The sequence below is a fragment of the Bufo bufo genome, chromosome 1, assembly GCF_905171765.1.
Source record: "Bufo bufo chromosome 1, aBufBuf1.1, whole genome shotgun sequence".
Taxonomy (NCBI): domain Eukaryota; kingdom Metazoa; phylum Chordata; class Amphibia; order Anura; family Bufonidae; genus Bufo; species Bufo bufo.
The window spans coordinates 454,521,122-454,545,479 of record NC_053389.1 but is presented as its reverse complement, the minus strand read 5'-3'; the positions used below and the strand labels follow the sequence as shown (position 1 = coordinate 454,545,479).

Here is a 24,358-nt window from a genome sequence, read left to right as displayed (position 1 = left end):
TGCTATGGCCTGAGGGTGGGTGGCTGGGTATTTGCGCTTGCGTTCAAATGCCTTGGGTAAAGACATTTGTACACTGCGCTGGGAAATGGAAGTGGATGTGGTCGCTGATGGTGCTTGCGAAGGTCCAGGTGCAGGGCAGGAGGCATTTGGGCCTGCGCCTTCGACAGGGGATTGGCCAGCACGTAACATAGGGAGGCAGTGGTGTGACCCGCAGACACAGATTGTTGATCCAGGCATTCGGCATTACGGTGCTCTGATGCCATGTGGCAGATCATGCTGGTGGTGGTGAGGTCGCTAGTGTTCACGCCCTGACTCATTTTTGTATGGTACAGGTTGCAAATTACAATTCTATCGTCGTCCGCACTTTCCTCAAAAAAGCGGGCCTCCGGGGAACAGTTGCGGGCCTGTTTGGTGTGGCCCTCCTTCCCCCTTTTGCCACCCTACTGCCTCATCCAGCCTGTTGCGGTGCAGCAGATTCCTCCCCCTCTGTAATGCTGTCATTGCTCGGCTTTCCACCTTCCCAGGTTGGGTCAGTGACTTCATCGTCCACCACCTCCTCACTCTGCTCATCCTCCTGACTTGTTGACCTAACCACTACCTCAGTGATTGACAACTGTGTCTCATCCTCTTCATCAACCTCTTGAGACAGTAATTGCAGTTGAGTTATTGGCAACTGTGTCTCATCATCATTCACCTCATTAAACTTTAATTGCCTTTCACCACCGTCATCTTCTTGAGATTGTGGATGCTCAAGAGTTTGGGAATCAGGGCACAAAATCTGTCCCTCTTCAAGTGTGCTTGGCGAGAGGGTCAAATCAAGGAATGGCGATGAAAAGAGCTCCTCGGAATATCTGAGTGTGGGATCACTTGTTTGCCCATACTCTTCATGGTGGGAGGAAGGAGGATCAGGGTGAAGATTGGGTTCAGCAGACTCTTGGCTTCTGAGACTGGACTTGGTGGAAGACAGGGTGGTGCTTAATCGACTGGAAGAATTATCTGCTGCAATCCAACCGACCACCTGGTCGTACTGGTCTGACTTCAAGAGTGGTTTCCTGCGCCGCCCTGCAAACTGGGACGTGAAGCTAGGTATCGTGGATGATTGTTTTTCTTGTGCTGTGGCAGCAGGCAGAGCCACGGCCTCTGCGTGCACCATCAGCTTCACGGCCACTGCCCCGTCCCTTACTGCTCGCCTTCTTCATATTAAAATTTTATATATTATATATAGTCTGCAACACGTACAGTAGTTTAGGATTTAGAAGTGTTTGTGCAAACAAATTTAAAAAGGTATTTGGGATGTGGAAACGTCACACAGGAGATATCCCGCAGATAATGTCAATGCTGTCTCCAGCGGCTAATGAAAAATTACAGGGAATATCACACATATTTGGGATGAGGAAACGTTATACAGGAGAGGTACCACCAGTAATGTCACTGTCCGCAGTGTCTACGCAAAAAAGTACACTGTATGTCACAGTTAAATTTCTGAAGCGCACACGTTACACTGCAGATGTGGCCCTGGTAATGTCACTGTCAGAAGCGGACACTGTCTACGGAAAAAGTACACTATGTCACAGATATTTTTTGGATGCGTACACTTTACACAGGAGATGTGGCGCAGCTAATGTCACTGTCCGCAGCGGACACAGTCTACGGAAAAAGTACACTGTATGTCACAGATACATTTTCGAAGCGCACACGTTACACTGCAGATGTTGTGCAGCTAATGTCACTGTCCGCAGCGGACACCATCTACGGAAAAAGTACACTGGATGTCACAGATATTTTTTGGATGCGCACACTTTACACTGGATATGTGGCGCAGCTAATGTCGCTGTCTGCAGCGGCCTAACTGTTGTAAGCTATTTAGCGCAGGATGCGCTAAAAATAGATATTGCTGCCGCACACAATAGTCCTTAGAAGGACTTTTGGGTTTGTAAAGTTTTAGCTATTTAGCGCAGGTTGCGCTAAAAATATAGATTGCGAAAACAGAAGAAAAGGAGCTCATAATACCAAAAAAATACATTTTATTGAAACATGGTTAAAAAATGACATGGATAGAAGCAATAGATGAATATGATGCCATAAATAAGAAATAGGAGCGGGGGACAAAAAAGCAGAAAAACGCCACCCTGGGAGGGAAAACACACGGATCAACAAAACATGGTACAATGTATGTGTATAGCATGGGAATCAATGCTGAATGAATAATCTAACCCATGTACAAAATACTGAAACAATGAAGTACCAGGTGAGATACCTGTCAACGCATGTCACCTCAGTAAGTAGAGATTGGTATGCAGACAAAAAATGAAGATGGAAATAAGCTGCAGACCAAAAAAAATTCAGAGAATAAATAACCGGAGGAGAACAGCAGGAGACAGGGGCTCACCGAAACAGGAACCGTGTGCAGGAGAGACCCCAACGCGCATTTCGGCGTACCTTCGTCAGGGGGTAGCGCCATCACTGTGAATCAGGTATAAAAAGACTCCCCCAGCGGATCTTCAATGTGGGGTGGCAGGGTGCTGTCCAAGTATGCCACCACCTGCTGGTTCAGGTTCAGCTCCAGGTCTAGCTGCTGCTGGTAAGTACTGTAGTTTCTTCTCTAGGGGGGTGAGCAACTCTAGACTCAAGCTGCTACTGATGGAGTTGGTACTGCTCCTACCTCGCCACAGCAGCCATGGCAGTGGAACGAGAGTGCAGAGGCCCCCCCCGGTGAGACCTGCGAGAGGATGGATGATGGTGCAATTAGGCAGCGGCGAAGTGACTACATAGGATGTCTCTATAGTAGTTCAGATTGTTCTCCCTCTCAGCGGGTGTAAAAAAAAGGTGCCCATTTTGGACCGGTAGCGAGGGTCCAACAAGCTGGAGAGCCAGAAGTCATCCCTCTGCCGAATGGTGACAGTTCGGATGTCACTATCCAAGCAATTGAGCATGGATCGGGCCATTTGCGCAAGTCCCTCGGAGGGACTCCCTGCCTCCATCTCCACTGTATACTGTCACGGTGTGCCTGGGTCATCTGCCTCATTTTCTTCATCTCCCTCTTGCTCCTACGGCTGCTCCTGCTCCTCCTCTCCTGTCACCTGTGTAAAAAAAACACCCATTTCGCTACACATTGCTTGTGGTCCAATGTCCTCCTCCAGTTCAGCCCCCACAGGGCTCATGTGGCCGTGAGATGTAGGTGCCACGACTCCAGTCCCCTGACCAGCCAGATTTACCAGCATCTGTTCCAGGATATGAAGCAGTGGAATGACGTTGTTCATCCCGTAGTCCTGGTGACTGACAAATAACGTGGCATCCTCAAAGGGCCTGAGCAAATGGCAGGTGTCACGCATGAGCTGCCACTGGCTGACATCAAAGTTACACAGGGGAGTACACCTGGCCGCTTGGATCATCAAGAAATCGCTTATGGCCTTTTTCTGTTCGCATAGTCAGTCCAACATATGGAGGGTGGAATTTCAACGGGTGGAAACGTCACATATCAGCCTATGTTGGGGGATGCCCTTCTGCCGTTGCAGCTCAAGGAGGGTGTGCTTGGCGGTGTACGAGTGGCGAAGTGCATGGAAAGTTTCCTGGCCATTTTTAGGATGTCTTGCAGATTTGTGGAAGATTTCAGGAACTGCTTGACAACCAGATTGAACACATGCAGGACACATGGCTCAGCCCTCCTTGATGCAGCACCAACACCATGTTCTTCCAGTTATCGGTTACCATGGATCCGATTTTAAGTTGTCGCAGAGAAAGCCAGGAATCCATTTCTTGATGAAGGACATGGAGCAGTTCCTTTCTGTGTGACTCCGTTCGCCCAGGCAATTGAGGTGTAGAACAGCGTGACACCGCCTAGCCCTGTACATGTGGTATGCTGGAGGAGCACTGTGAATTGTCCCTGCAGTGGAGGCTGGGGACACGGTGGTGGATGAGGAGGCGGAGGAGGACATTGTCGCAGGACCAACGGCGTGAGAACATGGAGGCAGAAGTGGTGTCATTTGGCCAAGTTGCTGGTGTGGCTGGCCAGGAACCAGATTCACCCAGTGGGCCGTAAAGGACATGTATTGTCCATGACCGTAGTTACTGCTCCACACGACGGCGCTGCCGTGCACTTTGGCAGACAACTACAGGCTCAAGGATTGGCCCACCTTCTGTTCTACATATCTCTCCACCTCGGCTCGGCACAAGCCATCATTTCTCTGAAAGGTGCAGAGTCCACCACTTGGAAAGGGAGGGACTGCAGTACTAGCAACTTGGCCAGGAGCACGTTCAGTTTCTGCGCTATAGGATGACCACACGCGTATTGCTGTCTCTTGGCAATCGCTTTGGCGATCGACTGCTGATGAAATGACTAATGAGGAGTAGGAGGACGAGGAGCAGAAGCATCAGGACCGGTAGATGATGGGGAGGACAGACAGCTCCCTTCGGCTGAGGTGGTGGAGCCTTGACTGCCTGAAATCGGGTGCGTGCCACTGGGAGATGCAGCGGTTGCTGTGGCAGACTGGACCACCACATCGGAGCCACGGTTCCCCCAGGCCACTTTATGGTGACGCTGCATATGTTGACGCAGGGCCGTGGTGCTTCACCTTCCGCCCACAGATTTAGCATATGGCCATGTTCTCCTCCTCCAGTGACTTAAAAAAAACTGCCACACTGCCTAGTTGGTGATTTTTACCCCCAACACTCCACACTGACTGACTGCTAATGCTGCTGCCTCTGTGAATTCCTGCACCACTACTTTCAGGGAAGGTAGGCTCCTGCAAAGCGGGTGGTCTACCTCAGGCACGTTTGGTTCCTGACCTCCCACTGCAGCCACCCTGCTGACTCCTGGCCACGGTACCGACTTGTTGGCTCTGCCGCTGCCTTACGGGCAAGTTGTCACCCTCTTTTCCCAATGATGATGAATCTCCCAATTGCAATAGGCTACATCATCATTGTGTACTGTCTGCAAGTCACTCATGTCCTCCTCAATGGTATTTGAACCAGGAGCCTGGCTGCTCGCAACACCAGCTCTCACGCCACTTTCCTCATCACTATTAGCCAGCCTACCGGAGGAAGCAGCGGATGTCTGCTCCAGATTTTGGCTGGGTAGTAGCTGCTGACTGTCCTATAGTAGCTCGTCCTCACTTTATAGTGGAGCTGATCCCACAGCATATAATACTTGTCTGGCTGAGGGAAAAGAAAAGGACAGAGACAGATTGAGGACAGATGAGGGCACAGGGCCTGCTCCTGGGTCATGCCAACTAAGGGTTGTGTCTGACAAACCCACCGACTCTTGGCTGGGGATGTCTGATGTCACTTGGGACGAAGTGGATGACCGAGTCAACCATTCAAGCACCGCTTGGTTGCTGGTCAAGACACGACCGCTAGATGACACTGGGAGCTCAGGCCTCTCGAAGTGACCCCTGCTGCCATGCCCCTTACTCTGCTGTGACCTTTGCCAGTGCCAGAAACATTTAGGACTCTGCCACTCCCCTGTGCAGGGCCTGTCACTTCTCTGTCTGACATACTGTTAGATCAAATAAATAAATAAAAAGTGAATACACCTCAAAAAAGGCTGTAATTTTGTCACTTCACCGCACAACGGCTAACAAGCCTTTTTTTCCCACTAAGGCTACTTTCACACCAGCATTTTTGCTGGATCCGGCAGGGTTCAGCAAAAACGCTTCAGTTACTGATAATACAACCATCTGCATCCGTTATGAACAGATCCGGTTGTATTATCTTTAACATAGCCAAGACGGATCCGTCATGAACTCCATTGAAAGTCAATGGGGGACGGATCCGTTTTCTATTGTGTCAGATAAAAAAGATCTGTCCCCATTGACTTGCATTGTGGGTCATGACGGAACCGCCTTGCTCCACATCCCAGGACGGAAAGCAAACCGCAGCAAGCTGCGGTTTGCTCTCCGGTAAGAGAACAGAACAGAATGCATTTTGGAGCATTCCATTCTGTTCAGTTACATTTTGTCCCCATTGACAATGAATGGGGACAAAACTGAAGCATTTTGTTCCGGTATGGAGACCCTATGACTAGGTGTGGGCGATATAGACGATATGCGATATCAATGATATAAATTTGGCCAACGATAGAGATTTCGTTTATATCGCCATATCGCGGTAAAACATGGCATGCGCTGCTCTCGGCGCGCACCATGTGATCCTGAGTCGGCACAATAGAGAAGGAGGGAGTCCCTCCCTCCCCACTGTGTGCGGCTGCCTCTGACCACCAATGAGAACAGAGTAGAAGGAGGAGGGGAGGGACTGTGGCCAATGCACCACCAATGAGAATAGAGAGTAGGAGGAGGAGGGACTGTGGCCACTGCGCCACTAATGAGAACAGAGAGTAGGAGGAGGAGGAGGGACTGTGGCCACTGCGCCACCAATTAATATAGTTAATATGCCTGAATACAAACGTAGCCTGCATGTGCCGGCCATATCCCATACCCGGTCTCTATGACGGCCCGCTGTGATCCACCTCAATTAAGCCCTCAGGTTCTGAGGGGTTAATTGCGGCGGATCACGGCACGCAGTAATAGAGGCCAGGTATGGGATATGGATGACACATGCAGGCTACGTTTGTATTCAGGCATAATAACTATATTCATTGGTGGTACAGTGGCCACAGCCCCTCCCTTCTACTCCCCCTCTTCTAAGTATTATATTAATTGCGGCCCCCCCCCTCCACACGATTCAATCATTGGTGGCAGTGGCCCCAGGGAGGCAGCTTCTGATCGGAGCCCCAGCAGTGTAATCGCTACTGAAGCCCTGGCTGCCATAGTCGGCTCCCTGTGCTGTGTGTACTATGCATAGGGCAGCAGGGAGAGTGTGAAGTCCTATTTACCCTAATAGAGCTCTATTAGGGTGAATAGGACAAGGGTTCTAACCCCTAAGCAGGCTAATAGTTATTAAATAAAAAGTTTAAAAAAAAAGTGTAGAATATTATATATATATATATATATATATATATATATATATATATGATAGAATATATCACATATCGCACATGCTTAAAATTATATTGCAATATAGATTTTAGGCTATATCGCCTACACCTATGACCCTAATACCAGAAAATATTAACGGTTGTGTGAAAGTAGCGTAATACACCACCAAAAAGTCTTTAAAACATATAACTGCACCGCTGAACGGCAAATAGGGCTGCAATGATTACTGATGATGGCACGGGGGGGGGGGGGGGGGGCTGATGAGTTTTTATAAAGGAAAATGTTCTTTTAATTAATTTTTTTCTTATTTGAGCACTTGATTAATTGCTGGATTAATCGATAGAATACTTGATTACTAAAATAATCGATAGCTGCAGCCCTAACGGCAAATAAGCCCTTTTTTCCCACTAATACACCCCAAAAAAGACTTTAGAACATATAACTGCACCGCTGAATGGCTAATAAGACTTTTTTTTCCATTAATATAGCCCTTTTTCGGGCTGTAATTTTGTCACTTCACCACATAATGGCTATTAAGACCTTTTTTTCCACTAATACACCCCAAAAAAGGCTGTAATTTTGTCACTTCACTGCACAACGGCTAACAAGCCTTTTGTTTTCCCACTAATGCACCACAAAAAAGGCTTTACAACATATAACTGCACCGCTGAACGGCTAATAACACTTTTTTTCCACTAATACACCCCATAAAAGGATGTAATTGTGTCACTTCACCACAAAACGGCAAATAAGCCCTTTTTTTCCACTAAATACACCACAAAAAAGGCTTCAGGACATATAACTGCACCGCTGAAAGGCTAATAAGCCCTTTTTACCCCCACTAATATGCCTCAAAAAATGCTTTAGAACATAGAACTGCACCGCACAACGGCTAATAAGACGTAGAAATGTATCCTAGTAATACATCCTGTTAATGGCTGTATCACAGAGCACTTGCACCCCAATAACAAGCAAGGTTTGCTCGAATTACAGAGGTATCATCTATTGCCAACCTAAAAGCAGCAGTAAAATGCCAATTTGGATCCCCAGTCAGTGCAGCAAGGTGTAATAGGATTGTTTTTATAATGATAGTCTATGGTGTCACACTGCGACATGCTGCGACTGCAACGTGACAGTTGCAGAAAAAAACATCTTGGATCGATTTTTTTTCTACTGTCGTGTCGCAGCATGTCGCAGGTCAAAGTGCGACACCATAGACTATCATTATGAAAATTGTTACGCAACACATTTTGTTGTGCAGCCCTAGCCTTACCCAGGCTGTACACTCCCCTATTGGACCCCGTTCTCCTTTAATAGTGTGGAATCATTCCTCCCTATCCTTTTCCTACACTTCTAATGCTCTTTCCATGAACTTCTATTCAGCCCAAAAAAAAAAAAATTAAAAATCTTTTCTACCACTGTCCCTAGCGCCTGCTAACGTCTTCCCTGCACTAAGTACACTAGAAAATAGCTGAATCCAAGATGGCTGAGGCTATTTATAGGGCTGTGACATCACAGGGGCTGGCTGCATATTGGCTGCATGCATGGCATTGTGGGTGATCCCTCGTTCCCAGAGTTCTTTGCTCCATGTCCTAACACGTGCAGCAGCCATTTTAGGAAAAAATGCGATTCATTACCACGAAGCGTGAGGAAATTTGGATTCGGTGCAAATCAAATTTTTCCTGAAAATCAGATCGAATTCCACTTTGTCAACTTCGATTCGCTCATCTCTACATATGATATCCAAATATTTTAGTAGAGAATATGGACAGGGGTTTATCTTCATGAGAGAACCCCTTTAATTTGTTTACCTATTAAAGGCTATGGACACTTTTTTTTTATTATACTTATTTTGGGCAAAAAATCATGTTTTAAATTGGTCTTTACTAAACATAATCAACAATTGGACTAGTTTCACATTTGCGGCAGAGGATACTATTGGAACAGCCTGCCAGAATTCTCCAGATCCAGCATTGCCGGATACTGCTGCCTATCTGCCGGACGCCTTTGACTACAATGGGGTCTGGCAAAGGTCCGGCCGCTACCTGGCAAATAGGCTGGACAAGAATCACTGCACACTGCAGTTTGTGTCCGGCTAATTCCCGCCATTCTCAGAAATGTACATGGAGAGTTAAATGTGGACTGCCCAGGCATATTTAGTCTATGGGTGGTAATCAAAATCCTCTCCAGTAGAGGGCAGTAACAACAAAGTGCCTTCTTAATGTAAAAGAGAAAATATCCAAGTCATGAAAAGGTTGATCATTGTAAGGTCTAATTCACACAAACCTAATTTACAGACAGCATACAGTCACATTAGTAATAAGTAAATTGTGCTATTCACACCTTCCTTTTCTGCACAGACTGATGGTTCTAGAAACTCAGGGCATGCAATACTTCGCCTCATGTTTAACAGAAAATGGACTACTATGGACATACAGTATGACGACTTCTAATACGTACAGTACATCTGAATGAGGGCTTAGAATTGTATTTATGTGTCTTCTTATATAGTTTATAGGCACCTCCTAGCTTCCACCATTTATACACCAGTCAACCCTCTCTAATCCATTTTCCCAATCCTCTCCAGAGTGATATAATCCAAGTAATATGAGTTATTGAAGCAGGGAACTCTATTATAAGCCATACTAAATAGAACAGAAGCAGATTAAGACTTTCAATACATGGAGTGCATTGGCTTACCATTGTACCCTGGAACAGGCTTCCCGGCTTGCCCTGGAGGTGGTGTCAATGAATTTCCCAGACCAATACATGTTGATGTAATAGGGGATCCTGTTTCTAGAGAAAGTTGAACCAAAGAGTTGGGATTAGAAAACCTATAGATATCACATTATACTAGGATCATCATGACTAGTGTTGATCTCTATTATTCTAATCGCTAATTTTTATCGCGAATATCGTCACTTCGAGAATTCGCGAAGATGTAGAATATAACGCTATATCTTCGTAATCCCGAATATTCTAGATTTTTTTTCATCAGTAACCTCCCTTCTTGCTTGTGGGCCAATGAGAAGGCTGCAATATCTTTGTCAAGGCTTAGCAACATCCCTAGCAACCAATAGGAAAGTTGCCTACCCCTTACTATATAAGAAACTCCCCAGCAGCCATTTTCTGCTGTTTTTTTGCAGTTCTGAGAGAGAGAACAGTGACATTACTGTGCTCTGTGCTTTCATCTGGATCCTATTCCTTATCCAATTACATTAGATAGTTAGTTAGCTGATATATATAATACAGATAGTTAGTGGGTGATAGTCAGTGTAGGTTAGATAGTGATATAGTGTAGCTGATAGGTTCCAGTGCAGGGTGTTAGGTAGTGTGATAGGAATTACTGTTTCTCTGCTGTCCATACATACATGCTACAGACATACTGCTGTGATGTCACAACAATACTTAGTGCACCAATCAGTAATATCTACTCAGACCTGATAAAATGTGAAGTTGCATGTATTGTGAAAAAATATGCGCATCATTAGTGCCGATTTGCGCGTCATTAGTACCTTTAGGGCAGACCATCAATATCAGATCATTGGGGTCCGCACCCCACTGATCGGCAGCTTAAAAGTCTGAAATTAACCAAACAAACCATAGGGGATGGCCACACGTGGCAGATATGCTGCTGAAAATTCCTCCAAAAGAATATGCACATAACTTGACCTTTGGTTCAGATTAAGGATTTCTTTCAATTAGCAGCCAAATCCACCTAAAAATCCACATACTCATGCAGATTGTGTAGTTGATTTGTTGCACATTTTCTGCACTAAACTATGTCTTGTGTGGATGCAAAAAACAAAACATGGCAGTAGAGCAGTTGACTGTCTTTCTGGTCTTCTGGATTATCAGTCAGAAGTCTTTTTTATTGATTTAAAGATTAACAGTTCTAACACTTTAAATCCAATTTTCCTCAATATGACTTTGTACATAAACAAAACCGGTATGCTGTCTCCAGTAAGAAGATTAGACCACAGATGAAGATTTTCATTTAAGCTGATGATCTGGTTTTGTTTGGGAAATATGTAACGAAGGTAATTTTCAATCTAAATCTGCATAAATGGAACATTAGAAAATATGCTCGTTTTAAGATTCATGTTCTTCACTCACAGCATGAAATAAACCTTAAATTCCTCATCATTTCACCATTAGGGCACGATGCAGATTTCATGCAGTTTTTTGTGCAAAAAAAACACAGTGTAATGCAGTACCAGCAATGTGTATGAGATTAGACAACTCTTATGTACACTTTGCTTTTTACTTCCATGCATAAATTAAACTGCTGTGTAAATTTTCCCCATAGACTTAAATGGGGTTGTTAACATAAACATAAAATCTGCACAACAAAGTGCTTTTTTGTGTACGGGTAGATGCTAATCTGCACAATGTGGGGGGGTTCAACTCCCAACTCCCCCATCGATCAGCTATTTTAAGGGGCCATGGCATTCTGGTTAGTGCTGTGGCCTCCTCGCAGCTTACCAAGCACAGTGCCATCCATTGTGTAGCGGCTGTGCTTGGTATTGCAGCTCAGCCCTCTTCGCATGAATGGGACTGAGCTGTGCCTAGGCCATGTGTCCGATGAACGTGATGTCAGTGTCCTAGGAAGAGGTTTCAGTGGTCCTGTGAGTTGGACCCCCAGATATTAATGACCTATCCCGAAGATAGGTCATCAGTATTAAATACATGGATAGCCCATTTAATCTAATACAAAATATATAATATTGAATTGAAATTGATAATTTTTTTTGTCCAGAAAGAAAGCGGGTTAAGATTGAGATTTGCATGATCTCATTCACACACTGCATACATTTTCAGTGTAGAAAGTGATGTTCTGTGCAGATTTTTACATTTTAAATGTGTCCGTTTCTGACACAGAATTGTTGCGAGTTCGTTGCAGATTTATTCAATTCAGTTTACTGGGGAAGTCAAAATCCACAACAAACTCCATTCGTTGCAGATTTTGCTGTGAATTACCTTTGGAAATCCTAAATGGAAAAAGCAAAAAAACAAACAAAAAAAACCCCACAACATATTCTAATTTCCCCGGCACTTCCTTGGCTCCCTTGGATGTCTCTGTAGAACTCATCCTCATTCAATGATGTCTAGGCACATGTGACAGCTGTAACCAATCACTGTCTGTGGCCATGGGACAAGATGCCATCACAAGAGGTTGTGTTCTACAGAGATCGGCATGCGAGCAGGCAGAGGAACTGAATATAGTGTTTTTTTTTCATCTTTCTGCTCAGCTTTTTTCCACTAGTGAAATCTGCAAGCAAATCTGTACTAAAATATGTACAATTTCCCTGTGGGTTCTTGCAGAATCGCTGAAGCAATCTCATTATCTGTTGACATACGTTAATGCAGTACCCCAGTGGGGCACTGCAAAGGGTTAACTATTACTACATAACTTAACCTGCTTAACCTTATTTAGTGCAATGTTGTGATTTATAGTTAAATATTTTTCCTCCTATGTTTTGCAAGTCCAATGGCAAATGCATCGGCAACTTTTTGGTTAAAGTTTGTTTATCATTCATTCAGGTTGTCAGAGCGATGGATCCAGGTCCATCCCCTATTTAGTTAGAGGAGTCTAGTCTAAGGAGCGCTGCAATACAGGTGTGTGATAGAAGCTCTGCAGACAATGCCTCAAGTTCTAGAGAACTGCTATCTCGGAGACTTCAATTTACAAAAACACTAAAGTAAATCTAGAAGAAGAACAGACATCTTGAGAAGGTATAGAACCTGCAGGGCCATGTGTGATAATGTCAGTAAGGAACAGACTGTTTATGGCAGGGGAACTTACTTCTGTGGGAGGCAAGTCGTGCTCAAGCACCTGCCACACTTGATCCAAACCAGCCATTCATGTCTTAGGGCTCTTTCACACGAGCGGATGCCGTGCGGTTAATCTGCTGCGTGAAATAGAGCAAAGCCCCGTTCCGGACAGCAGAGACACTGAGCATTAACATGACTGATAATGCTCCGTGCCTCTCTGTGATCTTTGTACTACAAAAGCACAGTGAGATAAAGTAGTTCACCGTGATTTTGTCGTAAAAAGATCACAGATAGGCAAAGAGCATTATCAATCATGTTAATGCTCCATGTCTCTGCTGTCCGGATCGGGGCTTGGCTCTCTTTCACGCAGCAGATTACCCGCACGGCATCCGCTTGTGTGAAAGAGCCCTTAATCTGCACCCCTCAGTTTGGTTACTGCTGTAGGAGTTAATAACCTAATAGCATGCTTATGGTTGCTTGGAAAGACTGTATAGTATAGAGAAAGACTGGAAGTACTACTCCCTCCATAATTGTGTTGCCTGCATGCCGTCATTGAAGAAATGGCTGCCCTGTAAGATACTGTAGTTCTGAACTGTGCTTTTGCCGTTACTTGTACTACAACTTTCATAACCCACTTGGTAAAAATCTGCATTTATTGCAACCCACAAGCTTTATTATTGAGTGCATACTTTCCGTATGTCCGTTCCACAAAAAAATAGAACATGTCCTATTATTGTTCACATTCCGAACAAGGATAGTACTGTTCTATTAGGGGCCAGCTGTTCCGTTCTGCAAAATACCGAATGCACACGGACGTCATCCGTATTTTTTGCGGACCGCAAAATATTTACAGTCGTGTGCATGAGCCCTTATCCTCAACTTCCTTGGCTCGCTGCATTAAACAAAGTTTAGGCCGCATTTACACGACCATAAGTGTTTTGCGGTCTGGCTTAACTTATTGCACAAGCACAGGTTATGCCTTAAACCCTAGAACCTCAACTACGACACATTTAAAGCATATCCACACAATATGTCATAAATGCATTATACAGTAGATGCACTTCACAACTCCCGAACTCCAATGACCCCTGTAGATTTACGGCCGCTGCAGTCTTCGTAGAGTTCAGTGGGAATTATAGGCAACAACTCCACTTTTGCTTTGAATCAATTTTGTAGTACTGTGAACCATTGCATTTCACAGTACCAGCAACGTGGATGAGATATTGAGAAATAACAATCCACACACTGTAAAAACAATCTACAAAGTAAATTGACCTGTGGCTTTCCACCTCGGATTTTGCCCTTTGCAACGCACAGGCTGAAAACTGTGGGGAATCCGTAAGAAAAAAGGATGGAGAAATTGTAAAAACTTACCAGTTTGCCACCAGTGATCCAGCACAGGAACTTTGAAAATTCTTTTAGCCCATTGTAATGTTTCTACATCACAACGTTCTCCAGCAACAAATAGAGTCCGGAATCTAACAGAAAAGATGGATGAAATTGTTTTGTTGAGAATGGTTCTTCATACATTACTATTTCATGTCATTTTTCCATGTCAACTACTAGTTAAGTTGTACGGTAGCTTTGAAAAAGACTGGCAGTATTAGTCAACAGATGGCCAGTGTCGAGTTTTTTGTAGCATCAGTATGTCAGTTTATTTTTATTCTTTGCAATATATGAAAATAATCTTTTTACATCATTAGGCAGACTAGATAGAGTGAACAGATTTTATTATTGGATATAAGCGCTAGGGACATTTTATCATCCCTTGTACGCCTGAAAGCTGGTGTAAAATAAATTATTAAAGTTTTGTCCATGCCCAGTGTGCATAACATTTTGTGACTTTTTGGGAGTTTTCAGCCCCACTTGCAACTTTTCTAAAAAGTGAGTGGAGTAGGATAGAGAGGGGGCAGTACAGAGTGGGCATAGCCCGGCCAATTTATTATTATTATTATCTATGGCATAAAACTGACTATACCTGAAATCTAATCCGGTTTCCTTGCTGGTGTAGATTTCAATTCTGATGCATGAACCTGCACAGATGCACCACAGTGGGGGATAGATTAAGATTAGCGTGTAAAACCACAGAGTTAAGAAATTTCCCCTACCAGAGGTGGATGAAGAATTGTTTGTGTCCCCCTCTCCCCACACTCTCCCTATCAAAGGTGGCTCCTTACCACCCACCAGATCTACCATACAAGTTACTGTTTATATATTTATATCACTTTTTTTTAAAACTACGCTCTTTCATTTTGACAACTACGGAACTATGTGATAGCAGATGCTTACTGCATATGGATTTATACAGTTCTTATACTACAGTAGAAGTTTTATCATTCTATTCTCTAGGGTGAAAGGCAGAGGATTCAGAGCTTTCAAATAAACCTCTGACCCCTCAGGCTGACAACGGTTTCATGCTTGGTTACATAACACACAATATTATGCCCTGAATATTCATGTTCATATTCAGGACAGGTATTTCAGGGGTATTAATGAGTCATTTAAACTCACCTCCACTTCAAAACAGTACACCCTTGGGCACTTAAGGTACTAAACAAGGACAGGAGATAAAAAGATTCATACCGTTGCAAGAAGCTTGCCTAGCAACTAGCTAGCTTTGCTTCATTCCCACAGAAATGAATGAATATGAAATACAATACTGACTATAAAGCTACCGTCACTTACAGGTGAAGCTTCACTAAGACATAAATGTGAAGTACAGTTGTCTTTTTGCTTTTATAATTGTAGTAAACTTTATACTATATTTAAGATATCAAGAAGAAAGCAACTTAATTATTATTTTTCAATCTGTCTGTCCCGCAATGTCTCCTCCTGGGATGTCTCTAATGATATGAGATTTAAACGATGCAAGAATAAATCACTGTATAGTTTTCATCAGAGAATTTGCACAGTCCTGCTGTGAGCGAGCTCGTAGCAGTCATGTGTCTCTGCTGATTAGTGATGAAGAGTCCTCTAACTCTGTAATTAAGCAGACATCAACATATATGAAGCCTTATATAGAAATCTTGCCTTTCAGCGTAAGTCAACATGTTCCTAAAGGGCAAACGTTCATTCATGGCAAGGATAAAAATATTAAGCAATTCCCTAACCAAACAGCACATTAACATATATTTAGCTAAGGATGTCTCAATTTTTAATCAGAGTAGGTTCATTTCACAGTCAAGACGCTTCATCAAGTACTGGAACGACAAGTACCTTCTCAGCTTTAGCAGAGAAAGGATATTTTTTTCGGTTTTCTAATAATAATTTAGATGATCTGCTGTATATAATGCAACATTCTCAGTGGGGAAATAGCTCACAGGATCACTCCAGGGTAAGACGGTCTCAAGGGACCATTAACTCTGCACCAACACAAGGGTTTTTTGTTCACAAGAGATATTTTTTTCTCATGCAGAAAAATAAGTCACATCAGCAACACAAAACAAATCCTAGGCTATCTGGCCACTAACTTCCTTGCTATAAGGCTTTGGTCCTACTGCCCAGCACATGAAAACACATGACACATGCCCATACTAGTGTCACAGCTCTAACAGGGAGCCGCCACCAGCTTCTTCCCCTGGCTGGAAGTACCTTTGCCCTTTTGTCATGTCCTCCCACTCTAAAGAAGCAAAAGGAGCACTCTCTACAAAAATATAAAGTGTGCATATCCCGCTGTAATGCTGCAGTCGAATATATTTATATATAATATTTCTAAATATTTATATAATATAAAACAAAAAAGATACAATTTTATACATGCAAATTTAGCTGTGATAACCCTCTCCACCTTTTATATTTTGGTGGAGCCATTCATTTTATATCATACTCTTTGATTTTTTTTTCAAATTCAGAGAAAAAAAGAAATACAGTGGCCTCTGGTTATAAAGCTTTTACTATCACTGTAGACCACATTCAGCATACAATGCCCATGACACTGCCAGTCTGCAACACATGGCATTACACTGGAACAACACCTGTATAACCGGGGTATGCAGTGATTTACTGTCTAGTAGCGCCTCTCTAGAGTACAGTGTGTTAATACATGTCCTGTACTGAACTTTACCTCTGCCATCATTAGCTGCTCCTTTGGACACCAAGTAGGTGGCTTTGTCATATTTTTCTGTCATTTGCCATGCGTATACTGTACAGGACCCTAAAGAAGCTCTTATCCTCTATATAGAAAGTGATTTAATGCTTCCAGTAGCTATTTCTGACATTTATATGGTAAGAACTTCTGCTTCTGTATTAGTTACCTGCTTATTTCTGTTTAAAAGGGTTGTTGGACTTCAGCAAATGCTATTTATTGTGTAGACCAAGTTAATACAAGGCACCCACTAATGTATTGTTGTTACCAATATTGCTTCCTTTGCTGGCTGGATTCATTTTCCCATCACATTATACACTGCTCGTATCCAGGGGTTACGGCCACCCTGCAATCCAGCAGCGGTGGCTGTGCTTGTACACTATAGGAAAAAGTGTCAGCCTCTCAGGTGGCTAGGTTCGTGGGAGTGCACGTAGGACAGGTTTTTTTTTTTTTTTTCCTATTGTGGGCAAGCACGGCCACCACTGCTGGATTGCAAGGTGGTCATAACCCTTGGAAACAAGCAGTATATAATGCGATGGAAAAACGAATCAAGCCAGCAGAGGAGGCAATATGGACAATCACAATACATTAGTAAGTGCCTTGTATTAACTTTCTCTACACGATAAATGCCATTTGTTGACATGAGACAACCCAATAAAAAAAGGTTTCTCTTTTCAGGATCGTGAAACAATTATTAGTTCTCCAGATAGTTTTTGTGGAGGACACAATGTTTTCAGCTTACAGGGGTCATCCCAGAGCAAATTGATATTATAACCTGAGAAAGAACTTAAATCCACAAATCTGGAAACAAAATGTACCATACAGTACTATATTATATAATGCTGTTTTCACATCAGGTTTATGGCCTCTATTTAAAGATGACCTGTCACAACAAAATACAACCTGCAGCATGTTATGGAACAGTAGGAGCTGAGCAGATTCATATATAGTTTTGCAGGATAAAATTCAATAAAACTTGTGATTTAAAATACTTGAATATCTATTTCTGACTTCACTTTTTACACAGGATGTGTTTCTAGTGATTAATAGCATTCTCTGTGTAAGTGTGTATACATAGATAGCTGTCAGTCACTGAAAGTTGTACACAGGGAAGGTGTTGTCAGTGATTGATAGCATTCTCTGTGTAAGTGTGTATATATAGATAGCTGTCAGTCACTGATAGTTGTACATGGGGAGGTGTTATCAGTGATTGATAGCATTCTCTGTGTAAGTGTGTATACATAGATAGCTGTCAGTCACTGATAGTTGTACATGGGGGAGGTGTTATCAGTGATTGATAGCATTCTCTGTGTAAGTGTGTATACATAGATAGCTGTCAGTCACTGAAAGTTGTACACAGGTAAGGTGTTGTCAGTGATTGATAGCATTCTCTGTGTAAGTATGCATAGATAGCTGTCAGTCACTGATAGTTGTACATGGGGAGGTGTTATCAGTGATTGATAGCATTCTCTGTGTAAGTGTGTATACATAGATAGCTTTCGGTCACTGATAGTTGTACACAGGGGAGGCGTTACCAGTGATTGATAGCATTCTCTTTGTAAGTGTGCATACATACAGGTGAAACTCGAAAAATAAAAATATTGTGCAAAGTTCATTTATTTCAGTAATGCAAATTAAAAGGTGAAACTAACATATGAGATAGACTCATTACATGCAAAGCGAGCTATTTCAAGCCTTTATTATAATGTTGGATGATTATGAATTTGTTATAATTTGGATGATTATGGCTTACTGCTTATGAAACCCCAAAGTCACAATCTCTGGTACCCTTTGGTCAGGTGGTATGGATTATTAGGTGACTAGAGTGTGACACTTTGAGCCTAGAATATTGAACCTTTTCACAAAATTCTAATTTTAAGTTGCATTAATGCAATTCCTTTTAAGTTGCATTACTGAAATAAATGAACTTTTGCACGATATTAAAATTTTTGGAGTTTCACCTGTCGATAGCGGTCACTCAGTCAGTAATAGTTTTACACAGGGGAGGTGTTATCAGTGATTGATAGCATTCTCTGTGTAAGTGTGTATACATGGATAGCTGTCAGTAACTGATAGTTGTACATCGGGGAGGTATTATCAATGATTGATAGCATTCTCTGTGTAAGGGCTCATGCACACGACCGTATGCCCTCCGAGACATACAGTCCGTCAGCAGGCCATATGTCCCAGAGCGGCATACATTGCGCGGCCGGTAGCGCACAGCATCATAGGTTACTATGATGCTGTGCACGTCGAACCGCTCGCAGGGCTATTGTCCCGCACTCATATGATATTAAGAGTGCGGGACAATAGCCCCGCGGGCGGCCCGATGCGCACAGCATCATAGTAACCTATGATGGTGTGCGCTCCCGTGCGCACGATCTATGCCACTCCGGGACATTGATAGTATTCTCTGTGTAAGTGTGTATACATAAATAGCTGCCAGTCACTGATAGTTGTTACACAGAGAGGTGTTATCAGTGATTGATAGCATTCTCTGTGTAAGTGTTTATACATAGATAGATGTCAGTCACTGATAGTTGTACACAGGGGAGGTGTTATCAGTGATTGATAGCATTCTCTGTGTAAGGCCTCTTTCAGATGGGCGTTGCGGGAAAAGGTGCGGGTGCGTTACGATTTTTCCGCGCGAGTGCAAAAGATTGTAATGCGTTTTGCACTCGCGTGAGAAAAATTGCGCATGTTTGGTACCCAACCCCGAACTTCTTCACAGAAGTTCGGGCTTAGGATCGGGGTTGTGTAGATTGTATTATTTTCCCTTATAACATGGTTATAAGGGAAAATAATAGCATCCTGAATACAGAATGCATAGTAAAATAGCGCTGGAGGGGTTAAAAAAAAATATATATTTAACTCACCTTAGTCCACTTGTTCGCGCAGCCCGGCATCTCCTTTGCTGAACAGGACCTGTGGTGACGTCACTCCGGTCATCACATGATCCATCACCATGGTAAAAGATCATGTGATGGATCATGTGATGACCGGAGTGACGTCACCACAGGTCCTGTTCAGCAAAGGAGACAGAAGGAGATGCCGGGTTGCGCAAACAAGTGGACTAAGGGGAGTTAAATTTTTTTTTTTTTAACCCCTCCAGCGCTATTTTACTATGCATTCTGTATTCAGAATGCTATTATTTTCCCTTATAACCATGTTATAAGGGAAAATAATAATGATCGGGTCTTCATCCCGATCGCCTCCTAGCAACCGTGCGTGAAAATCGCACCGCATCCGCACTTGCTTGCGATTTTCACGCAGCCCCATTCACTTCTATGGGGCCTGCGTTGCGTGAAAAACGCAGAATATAGAGCATGCTGCGATTTTCACGCAACGCACAAGTGATGCGTGAAAATCACCGCTCATGTGAACAGCCCCATAGAAATGAATGGGTCGGTATTCAGTGCGGGTGCAATGCGTTCACCTCACGCATCGCATCCGCGTGGAATACTCGCCCGTGTGAAAGGGGCCTAAGTATGTATGCATAGATAGAGGTCAGTCATTGATAGTTGTACAGGGGGGATGTGTTATCAGTGATTGATAGCATTTTCTGTGTAAGAGATAGCAAAAGACCAAAGGTGTGCAACTTTTTTTAATGTATCTCTGCAATGCTCAACTGCAGCGTGCAATTCTAGATTGGATGGCCAGTCTGTCTCAGAAACAATAAAACTTAAACCACATGCAGTAAAGTCTATAGCGGTATGTGTGTGTTACTTTTAACGTCTCTGTCTAAGCACTGTCCCTTTGTATGGTCCCCAATCTTCTGCAAAAATTCAATGCTTCTTTCCCTCAGAGGTTGGTTCTTAGCACAGTTGCTTTTCTGCCAGCTTGTCACTCACAGGGATGGTGTTTCCCTGGAGAAAAATGATTTTCTCCTGCTTCAGCCTGTCTTGCTTACACACCAGCAGCAGCATGTGCGTCCTCATTCTAGGCTGACTTGCCAGGAACTCTCTAATCAGGGAAAAGCGGGGCCAGTCCACCACCCGACAACTGTTACTAAGGACTGCCAGTTAACCATTTGCTGCCCATATACAGCTTTTTGGAATACATAGTGCAGAGTAAAGTCCCATTAGCCATTTGGACCACTGAAGTGCACAATTAGCATTTCAGTAAGCATCCTATGCTTAGAAGTGAATAATAACATAACATTAACTCTTAAGTGATGAACCATGGCCTGAACCAGTGAGTTGCTGCATGTGTATATACATAGATAGCTATCAGTCACTGATAACACCTCCCCTGTGAACAATGAAATCAGAAAAAAAACTAAAGATATACATATATAAAATTACATGTTTTACTAAATGTTTTTCCTTAAAAATATATATAAAATCAATCTGCTCAGCTACTCCTGCTCTATAACATGCTGCCTGCAAATTACATGGTGAAAGGTTTTCTTTATATATATCAACCTGCTCAGCTCCTCCTGCTCTATAACATGCTACCTGCAGATTACATAGTGACAGATCCTCTTTATATCAATCTGCTCAGCTCCTCCTGCTCTATAACATGCTGATTGCAGATTACATGGTGACAGATCCTCTTTATATATCAATCTGCACAGCTTCTCCTGCTCTATAACATGCTTCCTGCAGATTACATGGTGACAGATCCTCTTTATATATATATCAATCTGCTCAGCTCCTTCTGCTCTATAACATGCTGATTGCAGATTACATAGTGACAGATCCTCTTTATATATCAATCTGCTCAGCTCCTCCTGCTCTATAACATGCTTCCTGCAGATTGCATTGCATTTCGTGGTGACAGATCTTCTTTAACATATACACTATGAGGTATACGGTAAACAGATGCCTCTGACAGTTGCCATTACAGTGGCATCCATCACCCATAGGGGTCCATTGTAAAAATGAATAATGAAAGATGATGGCTTCTGTCTGGCAAATGCAACACTATGGACATGTCTAGCGTGTACATCAGTAGCTTTCTTGTCATACAAGCTAAACGAACACAAATGTGATATGAACAGAGTCCCAGTGATGAGCGGCAGGGGCAATATTCGAATTTGTGATATTTCACAAATATTTGGGTGAATATTCATCATATATTCGCGAATTCGTGATCTCCAGTCATTATTTTCTTGATTGCAAAAATCGGCAATCGAAAAATTTGCAATAAAAATTCACTATACGAAAATTTGCGATCAACACTACTCCTAAAGTCAACCCTAAGTCTCATATGTGACTTCAGAATATTTTTTAATACCAGCATAAAAAATGGGGGAGATTTATCAAACTAGTGTAAAGTAGAACTGGCTTAGTTACCCATAGCAACCAGATTCCACCTTTCATTTTCCAAAGGAGCTGTCCAAAATGAAAGGTGGAATCTGATTGGTTGCTGTGGGCAACTAAGCCAGTTCTACTTTACACCAGTTTGATAAATCTCCTGCAAGGTTTCAAGTAATAGAAATAGAAGAATGAGGTTTTTCTCCATGCAAATGATCGGATTTCCCTACTAAGAAGACCTCAGTTCAGTTTAAATGTGTTGCGAATGCTGGTCGTACAGTAGATTTGACAATAGTTAACCTTCCAAACAGTTTTCAGATCATTAATGATAATTGCTGTATCCGCTACAACAATTGATTCCAACCAAATTATTGGTTGTTACACTGACTGACAAGAGTATTAAAACGCGTGAGACATTACACATTGTGATAGAGGCATACACAAATCTTAGCAAGTTGTTAACAATTCTATAGGGAAATAGCCTTACTTCGACAATGAATATTGCTTTCCTAAGGCAGCTTCTGGGTCTTGCTGACGAATGGCTCGAATTGCAGTTGGAGCAGTAAACATGGCAGCTACTCCATGCTCAGACAGTACACGGAAATATGCTGATGCATCTGGGGTTCCCACTGGCTTTCCCTGTGGACAGTTTATTTTCTATAAATACTGTAGTCATAGTTACGTATAATTTCTAGAAGGCATATTTAAAATTGCTAATTAGTCCAAGGCAATATGATCAATGACTGTCATTGGAGGAGCACATACGCATGAACAGCAATGTTTTCACATTCTGGCTGTATATAGGCTGAAAAAACCTATGGGTGAACAGATTGCGTTTTTTGCCTATGTGTCCGCAATAGCAGTATTTGTTCTTGTTGCCTTGGACTCGTTTTTACTTTTGATTCTTTGGGTAGATCGAAGTAGAAACCACCCCCCAGGACAGAACACCGGTCTTAAATCTGGTGCACATGACACACACAAGGGCACATTCAAAGCTGTAATCCGGCAGTCTGTTCAAATAATGGATAAAACACATGTAGAAGAAACGCTTCATGTTATCAGTTATGTATATCATCACAGTTCAGTGTGGCTGACGCATTTCAAGTTGAGATTGTGCCTAAATAAACTAACAATTCTGCACCACATTTTATTAGGAATTTGCATTGTGCTGTTCCTCTGTCGTTCATCCTGGAAATGTATGACTAAGTTGGCAACTGGGTGTTACATTTACCCTTATCAACGTGTTCCTTCCTATACAATGCCAAATCACTGTCAACATTGTAAGAAAGTGTAGACACACATCTTATTAGCAACAGAATTTAGTCTTACATTGCCATGAGGAATAATAGAGGGAAGGCACGAAGAAAAGTTCTAAGAAAAGCCGCTCTAGCACTATTATTTTATGGTGATTGCAGGTATTCACTAAAACAGAAATGTTAGGGGAGCTAACGGGTCCTCTTTAAAAGGATCCTTCTATCAAAATGTATTCTATCTACTCCTATGGCTCTTTAACTTCTTGCTTATTTTGGACTTTTAGCACGGCAAACAGTTGTGGAAGTATCCCTTTAATTACAGGAAATGATTAAAGTGTTTTCCAACACTTTTGTGAAATTTTGAAAATGACTGCACAATGCACAGAGTTTATTTGCTACTTTTCTGCTGACCCAGATTCTGAAGGCTCCGCACCAAGCATTTAAGTCAAACTTCTGGGCTACGGCTGTTTCCTGGTATCAGAGGAAACATCCCGACACTGCACTGGGCTGGCATCTCAGCCAGCTCAGGATTTGTCCAGTATACTTCCTTAGTGGTACGGTATCTCCCAGCACCATCTTTATACTCCAGGCATTGCAGTCACGCAGATGTGCATGAATGAGGCATAACATGGTCAGTGGACATCTTAGCTGATCCAGCCACCCTTGACATTCAGTTTATTTACTCAAGTAAAAGGATCACAGAAAGGGCATATGGGATGTCAGTAATATCTGAGGAGGTACTGAGAAATGCAAAAAACCTCTATGAGGTGGTCACCAATTGCCCCATATTAGAGATAAAATTCCTTTTCGACTCCATATGTAGCAATCAGAATAAATCCCAGGATCGATGTCTGGTCACCAAAAATCTATTACCCATAATTAGTGATATTATTACATTCAAGAAAGGCATCCAGGCCTTTTTGGAACTTGTCTAATCAATCAACCACCGATCACCACCTCCTCAGGCAGAGAGTTCCATAGTCTCCCTGCTCTTACAGTAAATAATCCACGTCTATGTTGATAATATGTAACGGCCCAGAGTGCCATTACAACCTT

General features: G+C 42.8%; 1 protein-coding gene across 1 annotated transcript in view; it reads right to left on the bottom strand.

Annotated features, from left to right (window-relative positions):
- ACSS3 (acyl-CoA synthetase short chain family member 3) overlaps positions 1-24,358 on the bottom strand; it is a 119,257-nt gene that overhangs the window by 17,134 nt on the left and 77,765 nt on the right. Inside the window, exons 9-11 of the mRNA XM_040408490.1 lie at positions 22,537-22,688; positions 14,082-14,185; positions 9,633-9,728 (exon numbers count right to left, since the gene is read on the bottom strand). Coding sequence (XP_040264424.1) covers positions 9,633-9,728; positions 14,082-14,185; positions 22,537-22,688 — 352 coding nt within the window. The remainder of the gene's footprint in view (positions 1-9,632; positions 9,729-14,081; positions 14,186-22,536; positions 22,689-24,358) is intronic.